The sequence below is a fragment of the Thalassophryne amazonica genome, chromosome 22 (assembly GCF_902500255.1).
Source record: "Thalassophryne amazonica chromosome 22, fThaAma1.1, whole genome shotgun sequence".
Lineage (NCBI taxonomy): Eukaryota > Metazoa > Chordata > Actinopteri > Batrachoidiformes > Batrachoididae > Thalassophryne > Thalassophryne amazonica.
The window spans coordinates 9664644-9691771 of NC_047124.1; the positions used below are offsets into that span (position 1 = coordinate 9664644).

Here is a 27128-nt window from a genome sequence, read left to right on the forward strand (position 1 = left end):
AAGGTTAATAAATAATGCACATTCAGAGGAACGGACTTTGAACAGTTACATTCTGCAGCAGGAGTGCCGAGTCACAGTAAAATCAAAATAAGTTGAACATGCAGAGATGTCTGAATTTCAGACAGTGTCGAGTCCCACAAGGACACACAGGTGGCCGTGAAAGCGGAACGGCAATTAGCGTTACCACAATCATAAAATCTTCCATTAGCTTTGAGAGAAAATGACAGAAATCAATTTTCCAGGCTGATTTTTTTTAAGGCATTTTTGAAAGTGGCCAAGACCAGTTTTAACACTTTCAAATTAAGACGACACACAAACAAAATAAATAAATAAAAGCACCTGCATCAATTGGTTTCTGCTCAGAATGTTTTACTAATGGAACTTTCGATGCACTGCGGCACTTAAATTTGGGTTATAGCAAAAAACTGAGCGACAGCCGAGTAAGTTTTCTTTACTCATTTTACTCTTCAGCTGTATTTTTACTTTTTTTTGTTGTTGTTGCAAAGTATGTGCCCCATTTTCTAGAGTACAAGTTGCAACCTTTAAAAGCCTCATGAAGAGGGAAAAACCATATACAGTAGTTTGCAAAAGTATTCAGCCCCTTGATAATTCACACATTTTAATGTTTATGCCATTTCAAATGCAAAAAGTAAATCAGGCTTCTCAATATAAAAATTTCTAAAAAATGTCTTGCTTAAACTCAAATTCAAAGCAAGTCTCTAAAATTTGATATAGAGCAGAAGCCTGATTTACTTTTTATATTTGAAATGGCAACAAATTAAAATGCGTGAAATACCAAGGGGCCAAATACTTTTTACAAGCCACTGTATAAGTCACACCATGTCTGTATTATCAGCTCATTAATTATTTTATTTCTTTATTTTTTTACATTGTCATCATGCACTTCTTATATTGGCATTTTTTTATTGGAGTTTTAGCATTTTAATCGCTGTTGACGTCCAGTATAAATAGCTGCTTTAATTATCATCAATAAGAAATGCATGATTTTTTTTCAGGATATAAGTTGTACAAGTCACGGAGCCTCCCAAACTAATCTGCAATTTATACTCTGGAAAATACAGCAATGCGCATAAAAGTCCTCAAACTTCTTTTAATGTTACTAGCAATTCTGTTGTGTTGTGATTATTTGCAGTGCATATGAGGATTTGTGTGTGAACGTGCAGCAGACACATTATCCAATTAAATGGCTGCACGTGGCTGAAGGTTTTTGTTTTTGCAAGTGGAATCTAAATTTGCAAGCTGTAACTATCTGCTTTAGAACTGATGCAGGTGTGTGTGTTTTCTGTATTTGTTAGTGTTGTCGTGATCTGGAGGTAGTGTGGTCTCTCTCCACCACTGTACATTTGACTAAATCAAGGGTCAAAGGTAAACAGGCAAACAAATATTAAATAGATGGAACAATCAATGTTCCAGACATGAAAAGGCACTTCAAGTTTTCAAAGACGTACAAAAGTTCAACTGTTAAGAACAGATTAACAACCAGCAGCCCTCAACCAAGAGGGAGGGGGGGGGGGGAGTCATATAAAATCAATTAAAGTGTCTTTTCTGAATTATTCAAAGTGGACAATTTCATTGTTTGATAGAAATTGGAGTGTTTTTTAGGGTTGAGCAAAATCACCAAAGACAGGAACCAAAATTTAGAAGAGCTGTAGATAAGTCTGTTAAAAAGGACAAAAAGAGAGAATCCAGATTGTGCCCCAACTCTGGATTCCCCTGCTGCCCTGAAATACAAAACAACTGCCAGAGATTCAAGTCAATTTGTCGAAATGTTTTTTTTTTTTTTTTTAAGTTATTCTCAAATCGGAATCATTCCTACAGAAATGTATTGTATTCACTGGATTAAAAAAAGAAAAGAAAATTAGACCCCTACGAGAAAAGATTTCATAATTATAAGATCAGGTGTCTATTTTTTATAGCTTCCGTACAATGGGCTGCTGTACTTCCATTCTCTCAGTAAAGCGCGAGAATTCCCGAGTCATAATCGAAAACTGGCCGATTTGTAACCGTCGACACTGCAGTGTGATCGGACACAAAGTGTGGATTTTCCCCTAAGGTGTTCCTGGATGAATGAAATTCCTCCAGCGAGGCGGCGCACGAGGCCCCCAGACTGGCATGCGCCCGGCTGGGAGAGAGCTACCCCCCCCAAGTGGTCGGTGGGGCTGTGTGAATAAAAGTCTGGAGGGGAGCGAGACGTGTCTCGTTTTGTTGAAATGCCCCGTGTCCCTCCCTGGTGGAATGAAATTCCAGGAGCACCTTAGAGGAAAATCCACACTTTGTGTCTGATCAGATCATTGGCTAACCTTATCCGGCTTCTTTACTGAGGAATGGGAAGTATGGAAGCTGTATATATATAAAAAAATAAATAAATTAGACACCTGATCATGTAATTATGAGATCAGAAGACACCTGATCTTGTACAAGATCAGGATCTTGTAATTTTGAGATCTTTTTTCGTAATTACAAGATCAGGGGTCTATTTTTTTAATACAGTTAATGCAATACACTTCCGTACATTCCCAAAAACTACCTTCAACCATACTCAACAGCCCCCCCTGACCAAAATCCAATTCTTCTGTCTACACCAGAATATGATCACGCAGACTCTCTCCTGATTGATGAGAGTCATTTACTTAAATAATTATTCCTATTTATCAAACACATTGTTTCCTGTCTGACTTGGTAATCAGAATAATCAATTTTCTTTCAAATAACTGAGTCTGCTGGAGTGGATTTCGTGTAGTGTCACTTTAACAGTCCATAAAGAGTTGCTATCGTGTTTTAAAATTGTGAGGGAGTGTTTGTGCGTTTTTCTTCTTAAAAAAAAAGGTGTCTCAGATGCCCGCAGAGGAGGATGGACAGACCGACAGACAGTTCCCCTCGCCGGCGAGCTCCGTCTCATCTTCTGAGTGATGTTTCATCGCCGTCCTGTGCTCGAGCACAGAGGAACGTCAGGTTCAACAGCAGGGCTCGGCGTGACTCCGCCTCCACTCCGGCCCCTCCCTGCAGGAGGGAGGCGCTGAGGCCGGCGGACAGGGTCACGGCGAAGTGTAAAGCCGTTTTTTTTCACACCCTCTCGTGGTTGTTGTCTCTGTTGGCTCGGCGTCTGGGAAACAGCTTCCGCTTTAGCAGAATCAGCTGCAGGAAGCAGAACAAACAGCAGGAACAGAGTCAGCAAAGAAGGAGCCGTCGTCCTGCTGACGGAGGACAACTGATGCAGAAGCAGCCGGGATGTTTAGACCGCAGACACCCAAGACCCGGTCACCTAAAATGACTCGGACCTCAACACTGGATTCTCATGAGAATGCTTTCAGTGCATTTCAGAAAGGACTCGATGAACTGTCTCCCTCTCATGAGTGAGAACATGTTCCCTCAAGTTGGAACTGGCTTCTAATTCAAAAACCCGGAGGAAGCAGCCCCTGGCAACATGTCCCAAAAACATATAAGAAGTCTGAGAGTGTGAAGAGGGTGACACGACAGCAGTGGCAATAAAGTGGGCAAGGCGCACAAAAACAACACTATGAGGAGAATTTTCCTCAGGTCACCCCAACTATTAACCTTTCTTCATGCGCGCTGAACTTTGGATTCCTTCACAACCTCACATCTGCTCAGGGTTCAACCTTGGTCACACAGCATTGGTTTCAAAAAAAAAAAAAAAAAAAAAAATCTAAAAAGTTGCTGGTCAGAACAATTATGATCTGCTAATTAGCACTGTTTTCAGCCCTGTGTGTCTGCCTCAATTTGAGCAAAATAACTTGAGTTTTGAACCGATTTACACCAAACTTGGTGGAATGACTGAGGGTCAGCAAATGATGAAGAGATTCGATTTAGGGAAAAATCAGTTAAACGTCAAGGGCACGGGCAAAGGTCAAAATACGGGCCAACTATTTACCCAGAGGGGAATTTAGAATTGTTATGTCAATGAACTCGTTCAAGTTACAGTGTGAGGATGAAGGTTGCCTCATGCTGTGGCCAGGCACAATTGTGTTTTTCACATTTTGGCTTCTTTGCCGACGGGTTATGGGTTAATATGGACTAAACACAGTGGAAGTTAAAGATAAACTGGTTCAAATTTGGACACAGAATCATAAATTATGGTCTCACTTAATCACCAGAATTTCTTTTGCATGACTTTGTGTCATATAAAGATCTGCTTGGATGCACCATCATGGTGGGATGAAGAGCTTATCTGGCAACAAAGAATAAAATTGTCAGATCCTGACTCAGCTGATCGACAGATGAGACGGACGCAACTCAAACCAGAACTGCAGTTATGATGTCGTGATTCATGGGAATGAGTGGTTATCTGTGTGGCCGGCGGTGAGTGCTGACCTGTTCAGCGAAGAAGGACATGATTGTGAAGATGACAAGTGTCACAAGGACACAGTGGGTCCAAAACTTTAGCTTGTCCCGATACACTCGCCTAGAAAACAAGCAGAAAAAGCAAACTGGATTGACAACACAATCTGGCACAGGTTTGGATTACAAAATGTGAGATTTGTGAATGAGACGCGAGGGCGCCACCCCTCGCTGGACATGAGGGCTGCTGTACTCTGATGCAACAAGGAAGCATGCAGAGGACAGCAGGCCAACACGGTGAGAAAGTGACATCATCAAACACCAGCTGCCTGTCACATCTAGAACTCAAGCAGCAGATCTTTGACTGACTGACGGCGGCCGACAGACGAGAAGCTCAGCTGGTGATGACCATTAATGTATCTTATCGCTAGTGACTGATCTAATTTTAAAATGAGTGTAACATCCCTCTGCTTAATTAATACGGGAGCACAATCCCAGACCAAAATCCTCCAAACCCAGATGGGATTTCAAAATCTCCAACCTGGCAACACTTGGTCCCATGTGGTGACAGCTAAAAATTCTTAACTTGATAAATTTTACTAGTACGCATTGTGTGTTCACCATGAGTTGCGCCTGAAGCCAATGGTGCTGGAACGTTTGGTTTGACTTCTGGACAACTAAACCGTTTTTATTCAAGCTAACCCTCGTGTAGTACCATTGCTGGAGCTCTTCCATGTGCAGGAACCTGTTGCGGTACTCTCTGGGTAATTCAAACTGAGACGGCAGGGGGAACATCGACTCGTAGAAATCTCTCAGCACAGCTTTCACTGTGACGGCGTCCTTATGGCTGTGGTCAATGTTGTCGTTCAGGCAGATGAACTTTCTGTTGGAGACAAAAGAAAATGCAGGCGTTTGCATTCTGCAACAGCCACTATGATATACTGTGTATATTGTCACCATGGGGTACCTACAGAGCAAATATCAAGTGTCAAAGGTGTAACGTTAAGAAGTTAGTGTTTCCTCTACAGACATTATTGCCACCACTGATTCAGTCGGGCAAATTCACATTATAGCTGGCCCCAACACTCCACTCAAAATTAAACACTGACATCAAAACAAACCCGGAACCAAAACATTCTACACAAATACACTTGTCAGTTCACCAGGTGAGTCCTTTTCTATGAAATACTACATCTTGTATATGTGACATTGAGTCAGTGTCGCTGTGTTTCATAAGTGCAGCACAAAAACATGCACCCCTCGGCACTGCCATAATGCCAGTTTAACAACTTTTCACTCTCCTCCACTGAAAAATACATGTCTGTTTCTGATGGATGGCACGTGTGATATATCTTTCTTACAGGCTAATTAGGAAGTGATTTCCACAAAAAAATAAATGGGTTTCTGTCACTGAAGCTGTTCCTGCTGATTAGAGAGGCAGCACAGATGCATAGCCAGAGAGGTGAGCCACTTTTGAAGATATTTTAGAGACTTTTTTTTTTTTACATATTATTATTTTCAGGGGGTGTGGTGTTGGTTAGAGAGTGCAGATTGGCCTACCCACGCTGTTCATGAAAATCCTAGAAGAAAACACTGGATATTGCATCCACACAGACTGATGCAAATATAACATACTAAAGTGGTGAGACATATGCAAAAATCTGCAGCAAAGAAATAGTCCTCCCTTCTGAGGTGCCATTGTTTACCTGGGATTCTTCCTAATATCATCTAACTGGCCGACAACATGGGACACGTTGGTCCGCACCATCTTGAAAGCTATCTCTTCCTCCCCCATGATCTCAAATCTGCCACAAAAAAAAGATAATATTAGCATTATACACAGCAGGCCCATTTATAAACTATAGTATGCTCTCAAATATGCAGCAAGTACTTGAAAACCTACTTGTACTTGTTCTTATCTCTGAAGGCTTTGTGAATTCTTTCTGTAATGGGGTTGCAGTGGAGGATAAGGCCTTTTGTGACAGGAGGCTGAAGATTTTTAAAAAGTTACAATTTATACATTAAAACATAAAAATATGTCTTACGTCATTATTATCAGAGCATTTTGTTCTGGTATGTCTCACCATGCTTGGGTCAAAGTAGACCTCCTGAGTGGGCCTGACCAGGTGGAGTTGGGTCAGGTTCAGTGGGAGTGTCTTGGAGCAATTTATCAACATCTGCTCCAGACCTGTCAGGTCCTACAAAATGCCACAAAGAAAAGTATGCACAAGAATTCTTCAATAAGAAAAAGAAAAACTTTTGTGGATGGATAAACAATGTCGTATAACAAGGACGGACCTGGAGGCTAAGAGGAAGCTCGTGGATTCTTGTGGCGAGAGTTCGAATTTCTCGGTCGGACAGAACACCTGAATGGTCGGTGTCGATCTCGTCAAACACTTCGGACACATTGAGCTGCTGCTGTGCACTCATCAGGAAGTAGAAGTATGAAAACGCAAATTGCATGTCTTCAGAGTGGCGCACTTGGTGGGCCGATGTCTTATCAAACTCCTCCGGGAACCTGACGGAAAGAAGGTGGAATTAGACCACATAAGCACGAATCTGACTGAGCCACAAGGAAGACAAGCCTCAAACGCTCACGTGTCCTGCAGCTCCTGCATAATGAGCCGGTCAATCATATGCGGCATGTGTGCAGGTACTTTGCGGGAAGCAAAACCAAACTGGCTGTTGAGGATCTTACTGACGTAGCGCAATGAGTCAGCAAAAGTGTCCCGCAGTCTTCGAAGGGTGGCGGCGCCTTCAGTCTCATACATTAGTTTTGTCTGCAGACGCTCCATTTCCTGTGAATATAAACACATGATTCAATGCATTTATAATTTAAAGGTTTTTGGAATACCACAGAGTAGGGTGTCAAGATACTAGAATTTCTCCTAGAGATCAATACTCAGGAAAATACTCAATACTCCAGACTATTTTCAACACTGGGGGAGGATGAGAAAAATGCATACCGGTGTCGGAGACCAAATGGTTCACCCCTAAAAAAAAAAAAACAGTTCGCTGTGCCTCCACTGTGTATGCGTCATTTCAGAGCTCAGTCGCTTGTCTAAAACAGAGTCTCTTTACCCAAAGTGATCAAATGGGATTAATGGGATTATTAACCCTCAGATGACAAAGTAAAACCACTTAAATCATTCTAAACTCAGTTTTAAGCAGAAACAAGGCCATTTTAAGCAAAAACAAGGTGATACTCTGTGGCGCTTTGAAATGACGGAGGCGCAGCGAATGCATCAGCTAGCAGCACGTGTAGCTGCGGCGCTCTGATCGCTTCCTCCATCTTTTATGATGAAATAATGTTGAATTTATGTGGAAATGATTGTTGTACAAAAGCTTCAGTTATCTGTCACTGAGATAGATGATGACTGGATTGCAGTTTGAAGCAGAAACGAGGTGATAATCAGTGAACAGCAGCTAATGATGCATTCGCGGTGAAGGCAGGGTGAACCGATTTTTAGGGGGAGAACGTTCGGTCGGCAACACCGGTACATACAATACAAACAATGTCAGTGACAACACTGTTTTTAAATTGTCTGACATGGTGCAAAACAAAACTTCAGTAACATAACTGTAAGGTATATGACAAACATTTTGTACGTCATATAGATTGTGGCAAACAAAACAAAACAAAAAAGTTATTTTTAGGTCGTCTGATGTAGCAGACAAATAATCCCCAAAAACAACGTATGTGTTCCTTGTAAAGACGGTTTGTTTGTACTTTATTTGCCCTCTGTTACCATTAGAATGGCCTAAGCAGAGGGTCACCCTTCTCTGTCCGGTCTGCTTCAGGTTTATTCCTAAAAAGAAACACCAGAGGGTGTTTTTCATTACCACTATGGCCTACGTGCTTGCTCAGGGGGGTTGGTAAAGTTAGACCTTACCCATGTGAGGCAAGTTATATTGTGATTAGCGCTATATAAATAAATTGAACTGAAAAAAAAATTGAATAGAAAAACAACAAAGCTCGAATATGTTACTGTGTGCATCCATATTGTTATCTGAGTTCATCAAGTGAAGGCAATTTATGGAAGTTTCCAATTTGGGATTTCCAAGTCACCTTGAATGCAGCATTAGTATGACGCTGGAGTATGGCGGCAAAGACGTCACTGTTGGTTACTGACACTGTTGCAAATGGGTATCTACTCCGATATTAATTTTTAGAATCTGAGTATTGATTTTTTTTGACAATCCTACCACAAAGATGGAATTTACCTCAAGTAGGTCCTGGAAGTACTTCCTCCTCTCCCACGGCAGGAATCCTCTGTCTGAAGATATGAAGTGTTGGAGCTTCCTGCCCACTGGGCTTCCTCCTGTAGCATCCGCCTGACTCTTGGCGCGCTTTGTTTTTTTGGAAACGCTACCCATCAATGTGCTTAGCATCTTGGAAGTCATCATCCTCTCCTTAGCAGCTTTCCGACGAAGAGATTCAGACTCGTCATCAGTGAGGACTGGGATAGGCGTAGAAATGCCTTTCAGTTTTTGTTGCTCAGTGACATCATTCTTGGACCTTTCTTCTTTTGCGTTCTGATTTTTCTGGACTACCTTCTCCTCTAAGGGGGCTTTTGCTGCACGTTCATTACCTGGCTGTGGGTCAACATCTTGCTCCAAGAACCAAGCCAGTGTCTTAAAAGGACTCAGCAGTTCTGCTTTACTGAGGTTGTAACCTTTCATGGTTATGTCACCAATCAGCAGCTTTTCCTCCAGCTTCTGAAGCTCTCTGCGCACTGCAGATGGTAAAAGTGACACATTCAGTGCAGGAACTTCAACAACCATATGAGCTTTGTCCAAATTCATCTTGATTTTAGGCTCCCTTTTGTCTTCAGGAATATCTGAGAAGTTGAATTCTGGCTCTGGCATTGGTGTTAGTATCGATTCTTTGGCTGCGTCTTTTCTTGATGCCTGGGACACGTTCGAGTGAGGAACCAAGCGGGTGTCGAGAGCTACAGTGAAGCTCATTGTGAATTCTGTGTCGTCTTCCTTCTGCAAAGTGAGGTTGTACTGGATTTGGGTGGCGTTGTGGCCTGGATGGAGCAGCAGGTGAATCGTCTTCCACTTGTTTGCCACGGATGTGTGCCGCACCACTGGGTTATCGCTAATGTAGGCTTCGGAGACTCGGCGAGCCAATCCGTCAAAGCTGAAGTACGGCCTGATCTCACCCACCGGGAGGGTGTAGACTTTCTGATCCTTCAGCAAGGTCACATGGTGCAGCTCACCAAAGTGTTCTGCAAAGACACAAACCTAACTCACCACAACCAGCCAATGAAGTGAGCAATTTAGGGGTCATCATAACCGTAAGCATGCTCACCTTGACCGCAGTCTCCTACATCAAAACCACAGCTGAGCACATTACAGGCCTGGTCGCAGAACTTATCTGCCAACCAGGAGTTGGCACAGCCTTGATTACAGTACGTTGTCCCCCCGAGTCCACCAACAGCTCCTGGAAACTGCCACACTGGACCACCAGGTAGACCAGCCCCACCGGCGCCAGCGCCAGCTGGGAACCGACTGTTCCCTGCTGCACCTGTGACACGGAAGGACCACGATGTACAGAGAAGAGACGGCAAAAATCCAATCAGAACGTGAAGTGGAGGTACACAAATAATTTAAAGAAGAATAAAAAGAAGGTGATTAAAATCTTCACCCAAGCAATCGCCTCCATCCCAGTCACAGGCAGAGTTGTTGCAAACCTTGTCACAATATCCATCTTTGATCCAGGATCCTGGGCAGCCCTCGGCACAGTTGGGAACAGGCCAGGTGAGATACACCTGCGGGGAAATGAGACGCAATATTGAAGACCAAGTCGTCGTTCACAATCCTGTGGAGACATGCAGCCTTTTTTCTTTCTTTCTTTCTTTTTTACTTCAATAGACAGCAAATAAAGAACTGTAACTGCAGACTCTGGATGCTGCGATCCTACCTTCTGTCCTTTCGAGTGGCTGTAGAAGTCATCTGGCCACACGTCTTCGCCAAACATCACGTCATCGTTGAGGTAAATGAACTTCTGAGACAGTCCCGGGATTCGGTGAATGTGGGTCTCTATGGCAGGGGAACTGAAAGTTGGAAGGTGGCTGTTGTTCAGAAAAATATTCTGCAAGTCAGAAAAACATACATACAGTGAAATATTTAGCAAAAAATAAATACAAAATTGAAGATTTGTAAGAACACAGCAAGATTTCCCCATTTTAGGATACTCTTAAAAGCTACACTTAATATGTTGGAACAAAAATCATCATGATTTTAAGCAGTAAATGCTGACAGCTCATATTACACATGTATACTCAAGAGTAGAGTAGTCCTTTTTGATTTTTCACAAAATCGACTTACCATAAAGTACCTTTATTTCTGTGGTAAACTGTAAAATTACAGTAAATCTTATTGCTGGTAAACTATACATTTTGGGGGTCTGAAGGTACTTCAGGCTGCATTCAATGGAAACTTGGAATTTAGAATGTCTGACATACGTACGTCTGACATACACACGTACAACTTAGAAGAATATATCTCATAAAACTATAATGATAAGTAGTTGACTTATTTTGGCAAATAAAGTAACAATGTTGAAACTGTAAATAATGTCACTAATAATATCTGACATAGCAAACCTGTGCATGTTCTTTCTTAAAATTTGGACAGTCTGTATTGGTTGCTGTCTGTTTCAGTTTTATGTACTTGTTTTTTAGGTGCATTCAGTCACATTTGAAGGTCAACTGTATTTCTTTGGCTCCATCATGGTATTAACAGTAGCACATGTAGAAACGTTTAGCCAGTTGACCTTCAAATTGCATGCTGGGAAATGGAGTATTTCCAATCTATCATAAAATAGTGGTGCTATATTCTAACCCATGTGGGTCAGAATTCTAAATTAGTTCCATAAAACACAAATTTTGATCAATTTGGCAAAATAATATCATTAATCCTTTATTTGAACACTAAGGAACAAAATCATTGTGGTGCTACAGAAAGTCCTTTTAATGACTGAAGTGGTTTAAATTTTAAAAAGGGGGTTTACACCTTTAACTAAGATGTTAAAGAATGTTTCCCACCCAGGCCACAAAGTGCACTGGTATTTATTAACTGTTCTCTGAACTTTCAGTTTACTTTTAAAAGATCAATATATTACATAACCTTTGAAATCAATAACAAAAAAATAAATCAGCTGTCACAGACCACAGGAACCATGGTGGGAAAAGCCAAAGCTTAAAATTTACCTGATGCGTGACAACTGTAACTCTGGGGTTGTCCAGGTTGAGCCAGGAGGGAATCTGCCCATTAGTCACGATGAAGATGTGTCGCACCCAGGGGGCGTGTCTCTCCACCGAGCGCAGCGAATAACGGAGCTCCTCATTGTCCTCAAACCGGCTGGCTGAAATGTCTTCATCGTGTTTAGACTGAAGAAAACAGAGAGTAAAATAACCACCTTTATAACAATCTTGTAAAAATAAAAGTTCTAGCACCAGCTTTCTATAAAAATATAACTGCTGTACTATAAATAAATGTCACTTCAATAATCTACAGATTTACAGTACTGTTGAGATCCAGTACACACCTGTGAGATTGCAGACAGGTCCCAGAACAAGAAGGCGGCGCTGATCGTTAGCTCTTTCCCATCCAGCGTCAGGTTCTTTTTGGCCTGTTGGGTCAGATCGCCGAAGTCTTGCGGACTTATCAGATGGAGCAGGGCGATGCTGGCCTCAGAGTACAATTCAATCTGCAGGACGTCGAGAAATCAAACCAGAAGTGTGTTAAATGTTTACGTCATGAATCACGCTTGCACATTTGGAGGAATAAAATGGCTTGAAATCTCTAAAGCCCACAACAATAATCAAAATAAAACAGAGTTTAGATAACTAGAGCACCAAGGATTCTGTGGGTTACCAGCTCAACTAAAGCCCAAGGCAAAATGGCCATTTCCAGCTTAAAAATGGCCACCATTTCTGGCATAAAAAATGGCCGTCATTTCCAAAAGAACAAATCTATGCAAATAATTTTGGGATGGGAACAATGTCAAAGACCAATATTGTGCCTTTGTTAAATTAAAAGAAAAGTTATCACACAGGTTTTGAGAAAATTGGGTCCAAATACCCAAATTGGCTGTTTATGGCATAAAAAAATGGCCGCCATTTGCAAACAAACAAATCTATGACTATAATTTTTTGACGAAAAATAGCTCAACAACCCATATTACGCCCTTGACAAATTAGAAAAAAAATAAATAAATAGTTTATGAGAAAATTGCCTTTAAGGGCTCAAAATGGCTATTTTCGGCATAAAAATGACAACCATTTCCAAATGAATTAATCTACAAGTATGATTCTTAGACAGGAACAATGTCAATGACCCATATTACGTACGCCCTTGCCAAATCAGAACGAAAGTTATCAGACAGTTTTTGAGATATCGCAATAAACGGATGATGACGCCAACGACTACGATGGATGGATTTTACCATTTTTATTGAGGAATTTATGTTGCCCATTTGTTGCCTGCGCAAGTAGTAATAAGACAAAGTGAATAAATGTTCTTATCTACACAAGGTAAAGAAGAAGAAAAAAGAAAAAAAAAGAGATTTAAATTTTGGCATTCGGGACACAAACTACATGAGTGCAACTGACATGAATGGCTGTAAGGATTTTTAAGGAAAATCTGCATCATTAATTTTTATGAGCACGAGTCACATTTTAGGATCTGCTCCTTTTTCTGCCCCTGATCAAGCCAGTGTCTCTCAAGCAGTGTCCCCGGCGCCAGGCTGCCCACTGCCCCTAGTGGTCGGTAATTGGGATGATTTGAACATGGGAATGGTGACCTCTGATCCTGCAGCCACAGGGGGTCAAGTCAAAGTACTGTCCAGTTGCACAGATAGAGGTGATAGTTTGATGAAACATCTTTGGGAGTGGTGGTGGTGGTCATATGGATTAGGAGCATCCTGTGAAGTATCAGACCTGTGCAACTGATGCATGTGACAGCCAGATAAGATCCCCAACCTTTCTGCGTTCAAACCATCTGACATGTCTGTCTCTCTCTCTCGAAGCTTCTCAGGAGGAGACTCAACCCGTCTCGACCCACCGTGCACCATTTACCCCATACGCCTCTCATCAGCTTCTCTCCCCCTGCCATCCCCTCATTACCCCATCCCCGTAGAGACGGTGCCTGCTCCCAGACCACCAATAACCAGTAAAAATCTATTTAAGCATAAAAATTCAAAAAGAAAAAAATAATATAGCACCTTCAACTGCACCACAGACTAACACAGTTAAATGTGGTCTATTAAACATTAGGTCTCTCTCGTCTAAGTCCCTGTTAGTAAATGATATAATAATTGATCAACATATTGATTTATTCTGCCTTACAGAAACCTGGTTACAGCAGGATGAATATGTTAGTTTAAATGAGTCAACACTCCCGAGACACACTAACTGCCAGAACGCTCGTAGCACGGGCCGGGGCGGAGGATTAGCAGCAATCTTCCATTCCAGCTTATTAATTAATCCAAAACCCAGACAGAGCTTTAATTCATTTGAAAGCTTGACTCTTAGTCTTGTCCATCCAAATTGGAAGTCCCAAAAACCAGTTTTATTTGTTATTATCTATCGTCCACCTGGTCGTTACTGTGAGTTTCTCTGAATTTTCAGACCTTTTGTCTGACTTAGTGCTTAGCTCAGATAAGATAATTATAGTGGGCGATTTTAACATCTACACAGATGCTGAGAATGACAGTCTCAACACTGCATTTAATCTATTATTAGACTCAATTGGCTTTGCTCAAAATGTAAATGAGTCCACCCACCACTTTAATCATACCTTAGATCTTGTTCTGACTTATGGTATGGAAATTGAAGACTTAACAGTATTCTCTGAAAACTCCCCTCTGTCTGATCATTTCTTAATAACATTTACATTTACTCTGATGGACTACCCAGCAGTGGGGAATAAGTTTCATTACACTAGAAGTCTTTCAGAAAGCGCTGTAACTAGGTTTAAGGATATGATTCCTTCTTTATGTTCTCTAATGCCATATACCAACACAGGGCAGAGTACCTACCTAAACTCTGTGAGTGAGATAGATTATCTCGTCAATAGTTTTATATCCTCATTGAGGACAACTTTGGATACTGTAGCTCCTCTGAAAAAGAGAGCCTTAAATCAGAAGTGCCTGACTCCGTGGTATAACTCAAACTCGCAGCTTAAAGCAGATAACCCGTAAGTTGGAGAGGAGATGGCGTCTCGCTAATTTAGAAGATCTTCTCTTAGCCTGGAAAAAGAGTCTGTTGCTCTATAAAAAAGCCCTCCGTAAAGCTAGGACATCTTACTACTCATCACTAATTGAAGAAAATAAGAACCCCAGGTTTCTTTTCAGCACTGTAGCCAGGCTGACAAAGAGTCAGAGCTCTATTGAGCCGAGTATTCCTTTAACTTTAACTAGTAATGACTTCATGACTTTCTTTGCTAATAAAATTCTAACTATTAGAGAAAAAATTCCTCATAACCATCCCAAAGACATATCGTTATCTTTGGCTGCTTTCAGTGATGCCGGTATTTGGTTAGACTCTTTCTCTCCGATTGTTCTGTCTCAGTTATTTTCATTAGTTACTTCATCCAAACCATCAACATGTCTACTGGACCCCATTCCTACCAGGCTGCTCAAGGAAGCCCTATCATTAATTAATGCTTCGATCTTAAATATGATCAATCTATCTTTATTAGTTGGCTATGTACCACAGGCTTTTAAGGTGGCAGTAATTAAACCATTACATTAAAAAGCCATCACTTGACCCAGCTATCTTAGCTAATTATAGGCCAATCTCCAACCTTCCTTTTCTCTCAAAAATTCTTGAAAGGGTAGTTGTAAAACAGCTAACTGATCATCTGCAGAAGAATGGTCTATTTGAAGAGTTTCAGTCAGGTTTTAGAATCCATCATAGTACAGAAACAGCATTAGTGAAGGTTACAAATGATCTTCTTATGGCCTCAGACAGTGGACTCATCTCTGTGCTTGTTCTGTTAGACCTCAGTGCTGCTTTTGATACTGTTGACCATAAAATTTTATTACAGAGATTAGAGCATGCCATAGGTATTAAAGGCACTGCGCTGCGGTGGTTTGAATCATATTTATCTAATAGATTACAATTTGTTCATGTAAATGGGGAATCTTCTTCACAGACTAAGGTTAATTATGGAGTTCCACAAGGTTCTGTGCTAGGACCAATTTTATTCACTTTATACATGTTTCCCTTAGGCAGTATTGTTAGACAGCATTGCTTAAATTTTCATTGTTACGCAGATGATACCCAGCTTTATCTATCCATGAAGCCAGAGGACACACACCAATTAGCTAAACTGCAGGATTGTCTTACAGACATAAAGACATGGATGACCTCTAATTTCCTGCTTTTAAACTCAGATAAAACTGAAGTTATTGTACTTGGCCCCACAAATCTTAGAAACATGGTGTCTAACCAGATCCTTACTCTGGATGGCATTACCCTGACCTCTAGTAATACTGTGAGAAATCTTGGAGTCATTTTTGATCAGGATATGTCCTTCAATGCGCATATTAAGCAAATAAGTAGGACTGCTTTTTTGCATTTGCGCAATATCTCTAAAATTAGAAAGGTCTTGTCTCAGAGTGATGCTAAAAAACTAATTCATGCATTTTATTCATTTCATTTCATTTTATTTCCTCTAGGCTGGACTATTGTAATTCATTATTATCAGGTTGTCCTAAAAGTTCCCTGAAAAGCCTTCAGTTAATTCAAAATGCTGCAGCTAGAGTACTGACAGGGACTAGAAGGAGAGAGCATATCTCACCCATATTGGCCTCTCTTCATTGCTTCCTGTTAATTCTAGAATAGAATTTAAAATTCTTCTTCTTACTTATAAGGTTTTGAATAATCAGGTCCCATCTTATCTTAGGGACCTCATAGTACCATATCACCCCAATAGAGCGCTCCGCTCTCAGACTGCAGGCTTACTTGTAGTTCCTAGGATTTGTAAGAGTAGAATGGGAGGCAGAGAATTCAGCTTTCAGGCTCCTCTCCTCTGGAACCAGCTCCCAATTCAGATCAGGGAGACAGACACCCTCTCTACTTTTAAGATTAGGCTTAAAACTTTCCTTTTTGCTAAAGCTTATAGTTAGGGCTGGATCAGGTGACCCTGAACCATCCCTTAGTTATGCTGCTATAGACTTAGACTGCTGGGTTCCCATGATGCACTGAGTGTTTCTTTCTCTTTTTGCTCTGTATGCACCACTCTGCATTTAATCATTAGTGATTGATCTCTGCTCTCTTCCACAACATGTCTTTTTCCTGGTTCTCTCCCTCAGCCCCAACCAGTCCCAGCAGAAGACTGCCCCTCCCTGAGCCTGGTTCTGCTGGAGGTTTCTTCCTGTTAAAAGGGAGTTTTTCCTTCCCACTGTCGCCAAGTGCTTGCTCACAGGGGGTCGTTTTGACCGTTGGGGTTTTTCCGTAATTATTGTATGGCCTTGCCTTACAATATAAAGCGCCTTGGGGCAACTGTTTATTGTGATTTGGCGCTATATAAATAAAATTGATTTGATTTGATCTGATCACTCGCCCCTTTTCACTGCTCTTGTTTAAGAGAGGATTAGCTGGCAAATATAAACGCAGCGGCTCAAACTGCGTTCTTTGTTATATGGCGTTTCTCTTTATAGCGGTCATGCCTACCAGCATGGCATTAAACATTAGTTTATGGAAGTATAGCAAAGGGCTTGTGTTTGATAACATTAGCTCACTGCCGCCCCCATCAGGGAGCTGGAGTTATGACACCAGTTACGCCAAAGCACAAAAGTTAACTTGACTGTTTGAATAATAATAATCGAATAATCAACACAGATGAAAAAGTAAAAGAAAGCTGTTGGAATACAGACTGGAAAGAGAAATAAACTAACATTTTGCACGTTTACTACAAAACTTTGCGAACAGCTAACAGCGCTCCAATAAAATACACGCAAATATAAACACTAGCAAGCTTGTGCAGAAACACTGGAGGTGGGACTCGACAGGCGACACTTGAGCTGACGGCAGCCAGCTATAAATACTAACTGAAACTCTCCCTGCGCACATCATCCCTCTTTCACAGAACCCATCCAGCAACACCAGGAAGTACCTTGGAGTCCAGACTGTATTGTGTGGTGGCCGTGTACCTAGAAATCCCACCCAACCCGCCAACACTATCCACCTCGACCTCTCTGTCCGACACTTGCCCCTCAAATGACACAAAGTGCTCAGGTAAATAACCATGGGGGAAATGGTAGGCAGAGCGCCGAGGAGTGCCAGGAAGGTCAGTGAAACCCAGTTAACCTTTCACTGCGCTTGGCTGGCCCCACGCCAATCCAAACAGTTGTTCTAATGTTAACCCCAACACCACCAGCTAAGGTTACACCCAAAAAACTGCTACTTATAACCATATGACCAGCAGGCACACTGCACTGTGGCAAACCTGGAAATACACACAGGGAATCATGGGAGGATTACATTATCTTAACCATTTTAAACTTGGTGAAACAAAAATTACCGTAATACTAATTCTTCGCCACCTAAAGAACAAGTTCAAACAGTCCTCTGTTTATGTCTGTGTTGACATATTCATGGATGCTTAGGATGAAAAAAAAAGAAAAAAAGACAGCAATCCAAAGTCTTGGCAAATTAAAAGACAGCAACTATTTGCGTCAAGCCTTAAAGCCTATTTTTATTCTCTTTCTTATGAACAGTTTTTTTTTATCTGTTTTATTATTTTACTTCTGTTTTAAATTATCTATTTGAATTTTTTTAATTTTTATTTATTTATTTTAATTTTTTATGTTGAACTGTTCTATGTGAGGTGCCTTGAAATGGCTTTTGTTGTGATTTGGCGCTTTATAAGCCGATTAAATTGAAATTGAACATTTTATTGGGTCTTAAAGTAAATAAATATGACATTTGTCACTGGATCCTTCAACTTTGGACAAAATAAACTTTACATGGTGGATCCTTGATCTCTGGACATAAATAGAAATATAATCTGTAGCTTTTGTCTAAAGCTTTTCCATTCAGACATTTTGGCATGAATGTCTTTCCATATACCTGAGCTGAGCTCTTACAGCTGGCTGTGCTGTATGTCAGCATCAGTTTAATTCATAAAACACAGGACGTCTCATTTTGGAAAGAAAAAAACGTTTTAGTCAATTGTAATTTATTTTCTGTATTACAGCGTTTGGAAAGAGGTGTCATTTTATTTAAAGCGGCAATTCTGTGTCAACGGAACGGAGGACGATTCTCGTTTCTTGACTACAACATGACAAGAGTCCCAGTTAGTGACTTTAATCCACACAAAAGCGACTCAATATTTTAATGACTTTGAGAGGAGTTAAGAAGCGGACTTACCGCTTCTGAAGAGCAGCGAATCAAAGAACCACGAGCCAGTGGTTCGAAGCATTGCTTCAGTGGCTCATGCATCAAAGTGGAGTCGCGCTGCAGAAACGGTTGATTACAGAGCCGCTGCAGACCAAACCCTGAATATCCGTAAGGCTTTATTCGTACATCCGTATGACTCGGAAAAATCCACATAATTTACAGACAATCCGTATAGGTTGACATGTATGGATTTGAGAAAATAAAAATGAATGTTTTGCTAGTTCTGTTAGACGGCGAGATTTTGCAAAAAGACGGAAATCCGTCCAAAGACGGCGAATAAGCATCCATGCATATTCTTTGTTCATACCGGCCAAACTTTGACCATAATCTTTGATCCTGATCGCTGATCTTTGATCCTCATCGCGGAGATTATGTTTTTGCTGATGTTACTCTGTGTGGTGATTAGCCTCAAGAGGCACACCCTGATCTTTTATCCCCATCACAAAACTAATCAGCAATCCCAACTACACAATCAAGCAAATCAGGATTATAGATCGGGGTAAAGGGCACAATCGGGATCAAAGTAATCAAGATCAAAGATTAAAAGCAAGATCCACCATTTGATCTGGATGTGTACAAATATTTAATCAGCCTAACTCACTGACAGATTGGGATGAAAACCTCCTCAGTGGAGGCAAGAAATAAAACAGGAACCGCCAAAGGAATCCCACAGTTTTCCAAGACCCAGCTAATCAATCCTCTGAGTGCTGAGCATCATCTGACCTTCTATAATCATTATTATTATTTCAAAGTGACCCGCAGTCATTAGTAGAATTTCATGCTCAAACTATTATAAGGCAAAATTCTGAATTAGAGAAAATGACTGTCTACAAACATCTGGACCCATATTTACACTATATCGTTTAAAATCAGTGCAATCTTCTCTCGAATGAGGACACAATTTATACGTTAATTTCTGATATTACAGTGACAGTATTTTAAGCACTAAAGATCAATATTATCCATCCATCCATCCATCCATCCATCCATTTTCTTCTGCTTTATCCGGAGTCGGGTTGCGGGGGCAGCAGCTCAAGCAAAGCCGCCCAGACCTCCCGATCCACACACATCTCCCCCAGCTCCCCAGGAGGAGGAAGATCAATATTATTATAGTCATATTTATCAGATGCATGGTAGGAGACTCACAGTGACACCTTGTGGAATAGTCAGTTATTTTCCCTGTTAAAATGTTTGTTTATAATCAATATGCCTAAGTGTTGAGCAGTTTCGAGTTTCAGTGTCTTGCTCAAGGACACCTCAACCTTCAGTCGCAAACAGGGACTGCTACTGAACTGCACTTATCTTTAAATTAATGGACAATCTGAGAGCTACAGTCAGCATTATTTAGCTGCACAAAGCATCTAAATGTAGCAACTCTGCCCCCTGCTGTTTAAAAAGTTTAAAAAGCTTTCCTATAATTAAAGGCAAACTGGTTAAGAAATAACAAAAAATGTAAAAGTGTATCCCGATCAAAAAAAGTAAACAAAAAAAGTATAAAAATAAAAAGCATCCTGGGTAGAAATAATCAATTCTGAAAGTCAAATAAAATCCTCTATTAATAATAAATATCTTCAGCAATAAAATGGTAACGATAACTTTAGTAAAAGCACTTTTTTTAAAAACCTTGAATGTTGTTTCAAATTCTGAGAAACTTCATGCCACCACGGAGAACTGACAACGTTCACCTGTTTGATCTTGGTGGTTATGACGGAGGGCAGTTTGGGTCTCAGCTGGTCCGTCTCCTTGAAGGATGCTGGGAAGCCGCTCAGATAGGCCAGGGACTGCATCCGGATCAGACCCGGAGCTTCTTTATCCGTCGTCTGTCAGACACACAGAGTCGACGGTTGATGTTTAAACGTTCGACTCTACCAATCTTTGAAATTGTTACTTGTTTACACGCTGGTATGAACTCACGAGGTAACATCTGGACACGGAGAATTTCTGCTCTTCTCTGGACACATCTGTGTAAGCTTTATTAGCTGAGGGGTGGAAAAAAAGAGAGAAAAGAGAGAGCAACTGATTTTGAATAAACGCCGTGTGGACAGAAATGATAGAAACTACAAAAGCACAGTAACGCACCATCATAACTTTACAACGGCAAAGAAACCAAGCTGATTTCACCCACAGAGGAGCGCTGCAGATGACTCATTTATGTACCGCAACTCGTCACAGAAGCCTCACAAACTGTGTTACTGTGTTTTTGGCAGTGAGACGCTCCATGAAGTGGAAAAATATTCAGTCTGCTGCTGCAGTGACTCACTGAACATGGACCAGCACAGTTTGATGTTTGTCATTAATCGAGATGACATAAATTAAATTATTCCTGACACACTTTCTGATAATGTACACTCTGCTCTTGTGAATCACGTTTTGAATTACATTTCTATAGAGGCCTAGAAAGGTCAAAACAAATCAAGAAAGTGCTAGCAAATACAGAAGACAAAAAAAAAAAAAAAAAAAAAGACCAAACAGGTAGTTACATTAAAAAATGTTCAGAAAATTTGCAAATACAGAGAACACAAACAACACAAGCATGCAACAATTTTATCTGCCCATGTCTACAGCACATTCACACAATACACGCACAATCAGACACAAGAGTCACAACAAATAACACAAAAAGAGGTTTCTGCCCAGACGGCTTTAACTGACTTCTACTACTGAATGCATTGCAAATAATTTCATAAAATGTGAAAATACAGTTATCTTAAGAGTAAAATCATCAATACTGTTACTGGGCTCTGCTAAGCAGGTAGAGAGCTGTGTTGTATTGACTGGTCAGTCAGTAAGTCTCCAAAAAAAAAAAAAAAAACATTCAGTGCATCCTACATATATTAGCTAACAACACTGAACAATGGACACTGATATTTACATTCTGGCCTGCATGCCAATCCAGCAGGGGGAGGTAAATCGTCTATACATTAAAAGCGTGTGTGCGTGATTTCATTTCATTTCATTTATCTGTTTATTTGACAGGGACAACGCAATCAACATAGATCGAGCAATGTCTGCCATTGATGTGATGCACAAAGAGTTTATAGCTTCAACTAATTCACAACTATTGTCCCTGGTTGGACCTTTCTACAAATTACATGATTCATAATTCTACAATTTACATAACTCATAATTCTACAATTTACATAATTCATCATTCTAAAATTTAAATAGATAAATAATAAACAACCTCACTCATCATTTCATTCGATCATCAATCCACCTTCTCACATGTAAAATTCTCTTACATTTCCACACCTACCAGCACACGTTTGATTTAGTAAGTTCAATGTAACTACATAATCTAATTGTAAATACATTAACATGCATGGATGAGAGAGCTGTGATGCATTGAAAATAAGACCTCTCTTTTTGTGTTTAGAATACTTACGGCTATTTGTTGCACATCTCCATTTTTACATATGTTATCAGAATTTGCAGCAGATGTATTGATTTCAGTTCTCCGCTGCATTTGCAAGCATTTTCACAATTTGAAAGATGTTTTTAAGCAACTACTTGTTAAACTGATGCAAGTGTTTTTTTTTTTCATTTGATACTGCTGTTTTAATTTGGAAGTGTTGTGGTCTCTCATGGCCATCATACCTCTCTTGCTTTCTGACTAATGTTTTATATCTGCTGATACGCAAAGGCAGACTATAAGATTCTCTGTCAATTCCCTTGAACATGACTGCGTCTGAATTCCTGTGTAATGTTTTACCATCAGCCTGAGAATGGAAGACGACCACGGAGACAGTGGTGGCCGGGAAAGATGGTTTGTTCATCAGCAGCAGCTCCTTGGCGGCGGAGAAGGCGGGCGAGACTGACGGCAACCCTTTGAGGGTGATGTTGTTTGGCAGGGCGGGGTCTAGTGCCAGCAGCGGTGCAACAATGCAGTGGGACAGCAAACATTCGGGTTTAAAGCTGGAAAAAAGCAAACATGAAAATATTTCCATTAGTATATATGCAAATTGTAGTCTCACTTAGACGGCTGAACGTTAAAGGCATTTTCCTCCAACACTGTGGTTTTGCACTTTAGTTGTCAGTGTCTGTAATGAAAACTCACACACAAGTAGATCTGAAACTGTGACCTCATGCTGAGAAAAATGACACATATAACATCTTAAAAAAACGTTTGCTAAACCAAAACATTTCCCAGCACCAGATAACAGTTCTGTTGTGGCTGAGTAACACCTTTTTTCCTTCGCAGTGTGAGTCTGCAACAGCGTTCGTCAAATCCTTTTTTGTCTGTAGGACAGAAGAGTGGTTCTCATTCTCAGGCTAACTCACTGAGCTAGCACAGAGAGGCTACCTAGGCGAGCTAGCAAGGAGAAGCATTGCAGTGACTGGGCTAGGCTATAAAAGCTAGCCTCAACTAGTTGGTAACACACCTTACTGGGTAGAAAACTGATATTGATGACTATTATCCAATGAACACATTAGCAAAACACAAAAAAACCTTGTTTTTAAGCCAACTACACTTCCAGTCAAAATTTTGGATACAATTTCTTCCCCTAACGCTAACCGGGCTGAGTTTTCAACCCGTGCTGAGCTCTCCCGAGGGCCAGGTTCTCATTACCGCATGGAGAGGCATAAACGCTAAAACAGCTAGCTTATCTATTTAGAAATACTGTAAAATTGGATACATTCTGATGTTACCCAGTGAACGTATTAGCAGAACACAGGTGCTAACAAAAAACTTGGTTTTGGCCTAATTTCATGAACCCCCAAACAATTTTGTAGCAAAGAAAAGCTCAGTTTTATAGCATGGAGAGGCACTGTTGTGACTAGGCTAGGCTAAAAAAAGCTAGCTTATCTATTTAGAAATACTGTAAAATTGGATACATTCTGATGTTACCCAGTGAACGTATTAGCAGAACACAGGTGCTAACAAAAAACTTGGTTTTGGCCTAATTTCATGAACCCCAAAACAATTTTGTAGCAAAGAAAAGTTCATTTTTATAGCATGGAGAGGCACTGTTGTGACGAGGCTAAGCTAAAAAAGCTAGCTTATCTATTTAGAAATACTGTAAAATTGGATACATTTTGATGTTACCCAATGAACATATTAACAGAGCACAGTTGGTAACAAACAAATTTGTTTTGGGGTTAATTTTATGAGCCCCAAAAGAATTTCACTGGGCTAGGCTTGCTAACTTCGCCACTGCCCACATATGATAATAGTAGGATGAAAGGAATGTACTTGCACTAACCAACCTTATCTTATAACTGACTGTAAACCACGTGGAACTGATCTGGAATCATTTGTACTTCAGTTGGATGAAAATTGGATTACGCAGAGCATGTGACAATTAGCTAATCTCAGCAGCTGCGCACGCCGTTTCCTTCTCATACTCTTGCATTTCAAATTTTGGCGCTTATGGGACAGTTTTAAACACAACACATTGATCCAGTTGATCTTTGAGAAGTCAAATATATTACGTGCAACATTTTCTGGTCATACGAGTTTCTTTTGAAAACAACAGCACATACGTCACCCAGAAAATGTCATGAAGTTGACATACAGAAACGTGACACCCACCTCTCCTTTGGCACTTCAGTGGCATCACTAGAGTTCTTCCCCAGACGCTCTCTACATGAAACACAACAGTTAATTTCTATTATTTTCATCATATGTGAGCAAATATAGTTAATACCAAAGTATTTTATGAAAGTCAAGAGAAGCTAACATTTCATAGATATAAATATAAGATATATACACATAAATAAAGCTAGATATAACAATAGCCAGTTTTATATATATTTATATAATGCCTAAATAGATCCTTTTCATTTGACTGATGGTTTGTATGTCACGTGATATGGATTATTCGTACCATTTACCAAAGTGTTCCATTTAACCTCCAGTTTTATGCTATTACACGCCATGACCACCCCACGCTCAGCTTAGTTTAAAACAAACATGGCGGGGTTTGTTTTGTTGACAGTGCTCATTCTTGTAAACACATACCACACACACATACACACACAAACACTGAGTATGCCATAAGCTGTCTGGAGGCATTTGCAGTATTCGCTGGGACGTCTCTACCTGAAGTACAACCACTGTCGGATTAAGAGCTCCACAAATTTCTGCTGCGAATGCAATTTTTGCTGGACTGAGGAATGCAGACAGCAGTCTGCACACTAAGTCAATGCATGGCATCAGGTACGGACTACAGGTCAGGATTGTTAGGTGTAATATAAAACAAATAATGAATGTTTTTTCATTCAGTGAAAGATGGAATGTTGCATTCAACGAAGCGCAAGAGATATAGGGATACAGATACACAGAGATAGAGATACAGGGATAGATAAAGTACACAGATAGCTAGACAGTTAATTCGTAAGAGACCGTTTAGCTTCCTCCTAATGGCTTACTTGTAGTTCCTAGGGTTTTTAAGAGTAGAATGGGAGGCAGAGCCTTCAGCTTTCAGGCTCCTCTCCTGTGGAACCAGCTCCCAATTCGGATCAGGGAGACAGACACCCTCTCTACTTTTAAAGTTAGGCTTAAAACTTTCCTTTTTGCTAAAGCTTATAGTTAGGGCTGAATCAGGTGACCCTGAACCATCCCTTAGTTATGCTGCTATAGACTTAGACTGTTGGGGGGTTCCCATGATGCACTGAGTGTTTCTTTCTCTTTTTGCTTTGTATGCACCACTCTGCATTTATTCATTAGTGATTGATCTCTGCTCTCTTCCACAGCATGTCTTTTTCCTGATTCTCTCCCCTCAGCCCCAACCAGTCCCAGCAGAAGACTGCCCCTCCCTGAGCCTGGTTCTGCTGGAGGTTTCTTCCTGTTAAAAGGGAGTTTTTCCTTCCCACTGTCACCAAGTGCTTGCTCACAGGGGGTCGTTTTGACCGTTGGGGGTTTTCTGTAATTATTGTATGGCTTTTGCCTTACAATATAAAGCGCCTTGAGGCAACTGTTTGTTGTGATTTGGCGCTATATAAATAAAATTGATTTGATTTGATGAAGCCAATTAGCATCAAAGTGATAAGACTGCAGATCCTGCCTGTTTGTTAATCACATTGCAGGGTGTGAAGTTACTTTACACACTGTGCACGGCTGCACAAAAACTTACAATGTTTATACAGTATTTGAATTAATTGGCTCTCTTGCGACTTCAAGCTCTGCTTCACTGCAGCTACCTCAGAGCTCTCTGTTCCTCTTCCAGCTGCTCTCTGACTGTCTTCAGCTGCTTGATTAGAGCCGTGTCCGTGCCGTTCACCCATGTGTAGACCACGTCAATGGGCATGGGCAGACAGAGCCTGCAACAGAAGCACTCGGACCACTTAGACAGTCCTCACAGTCGCCGTGCAACCCCACACCCCTCCGGTCTCTCTCAAAGGAACAGCATAGTAAAGTTAATTTTCATTTTTGCATCTGAAATAATTATGAACATGATTATTCTCACCTGGTTTGGAATGACTTCCCACCCACATTATCCCTGTAGGAGTCAAACAGCACGTGATACTGGTCCCGACTCCACTCCACCACCACCTTTACGAAGACAACACAAAGAAAAAGTGAAACTGCAGGATGCTCCCATGGTACAGACACAGGCACATAACATGGATGAAATTGCTCCAAAGACATGAGAGATGTATAAGAAGTCGTGGTATAGTTGGCAAATGGACGCTTACGACATTAAAATATGAGCAAATGTAAATAAGCATGACCACCACGTGACTAGCAACAAAGCTTCACAAGCAGCTTCACAGACGTGTCCGTGTTTATTTTTTAATGTTATGGTCACTGTGCGTGTTAAAGGATGCCATCATGGCCCAAACTGAGACCTTCACTGGTCCTCATCTGTATCTATCAGAATCCCAAGTGTCACAGCTGAAGATGCAGTCGTTTTTACAGACATACTTACAGAAATGTTCATGACCTGTGTAAGTCTATTATAAAGCAATTAAAGGTCCTGAAATTAATCTTTGCAATTTTTCCCCGTTTAATTGCAAATTAAATATTTTGTTTACACGAAAACCAGCAGTCAAAATTTGAATAGCTGATTATCTCTACTAAATAATAATTAAAAAAGATTATTATTAAAATAAAAAATAAAAATTTGGCTGACTCCAGATGATCAAAAATGTCTAATTACTGCCATCAATCGGGTTATAATCAGTGCTTCAGGTTTGTTTGTGAAATATCTCAAAAAGACACAAATAAATTTTAATTTTTATAAATAAATAAATGTATTGGAAAAACCTTGAACAAAAATTAGTGGACAGGCCTTGGGTAAAAGAGTTGATTTGAGTTTGCAGTTGATGCGCTTCAGTGATGGGCTGTGGCTAGGGAAATGCAGGGTGAGCTGCTTGGTCTACTGCCACTGTGACCCGGATCCGGATAAGTGACAGAAAACGAATTAATATATATATATATATATAGAT

The 27128-nt window shown here is 40.6% G+C and overlaps 1 protein-coding gene across 1 annotated transcript in view; it reads right to left on the reverse strand.

The window, feature by feature from the left end:
- Positions 1-1453: 1453 nt before the first annotated feature.
- The window catches only part of gnptab (N-acetylglucosamine-1-phosphate transferase subunits alpha and beta), a 26542-nt gene continuing 867 nt past the window's right edge, over positions 1454-27128 (reverse strand). Inside the window, exons 2-21 of the mRNA XM_034163181.1 lie at positions 26147-26232; positions 25881-26000; positions 24271-24321; positions 22450-22652; positions 20652-20716; positions 20423-20557; positions 11876-12037; positions 11538-11717; positions 10247-10417; positions 9971-10094; positions 9635-9850; positions 8542-9551; positions 6916-7115; positions 6616-6835; positions 6402-6515; positions 6221-6306; positions 6024-6122; positions 5033-5200; positions 4351-4441; positions 1454-3156 (exon numbers count right to left, since the gene is read on the reverse strand). Of these exons, the coding sequence (XP_034019072.1) occupies positions 3085-3156; positions 4351-4441; positions 5033-5200; positions 6024-6122; positions 6221-6306; positions 6402-6515; positions 6616-6835; positions 6916-7115; positions 8542-9551; positions 9635-9850; positions 9971-10094; positions 10247-10417; positions 11538-11717; positions 11876-12037; positions 20423-20557; positions 20652-20716; positions 22450-22652; positions 24271-24321; positions 25881-26000; positions 26147-26232 (3573 nt within the window). The 3' untranslated portion in view covers positions 1454-3084. The remainder of the gene's footprint in view (positions 3157-4350; positions 4442-5032; positions 5201-6023; positions 6123-6220; positions 6307-6401; positions 6516-6615; positions 6836-6915; positions 7116-8541; positions 9552-9634; positions 9851-9970; positions 10095-10246; positions 10418-11537; positions 11718-11875; positions 12038-20422; positions 20558-20651; positions 20717-22449; positions 22653-24270; positions 24322-25880; positions 26001-26146; positions 26233-27128) is intronic.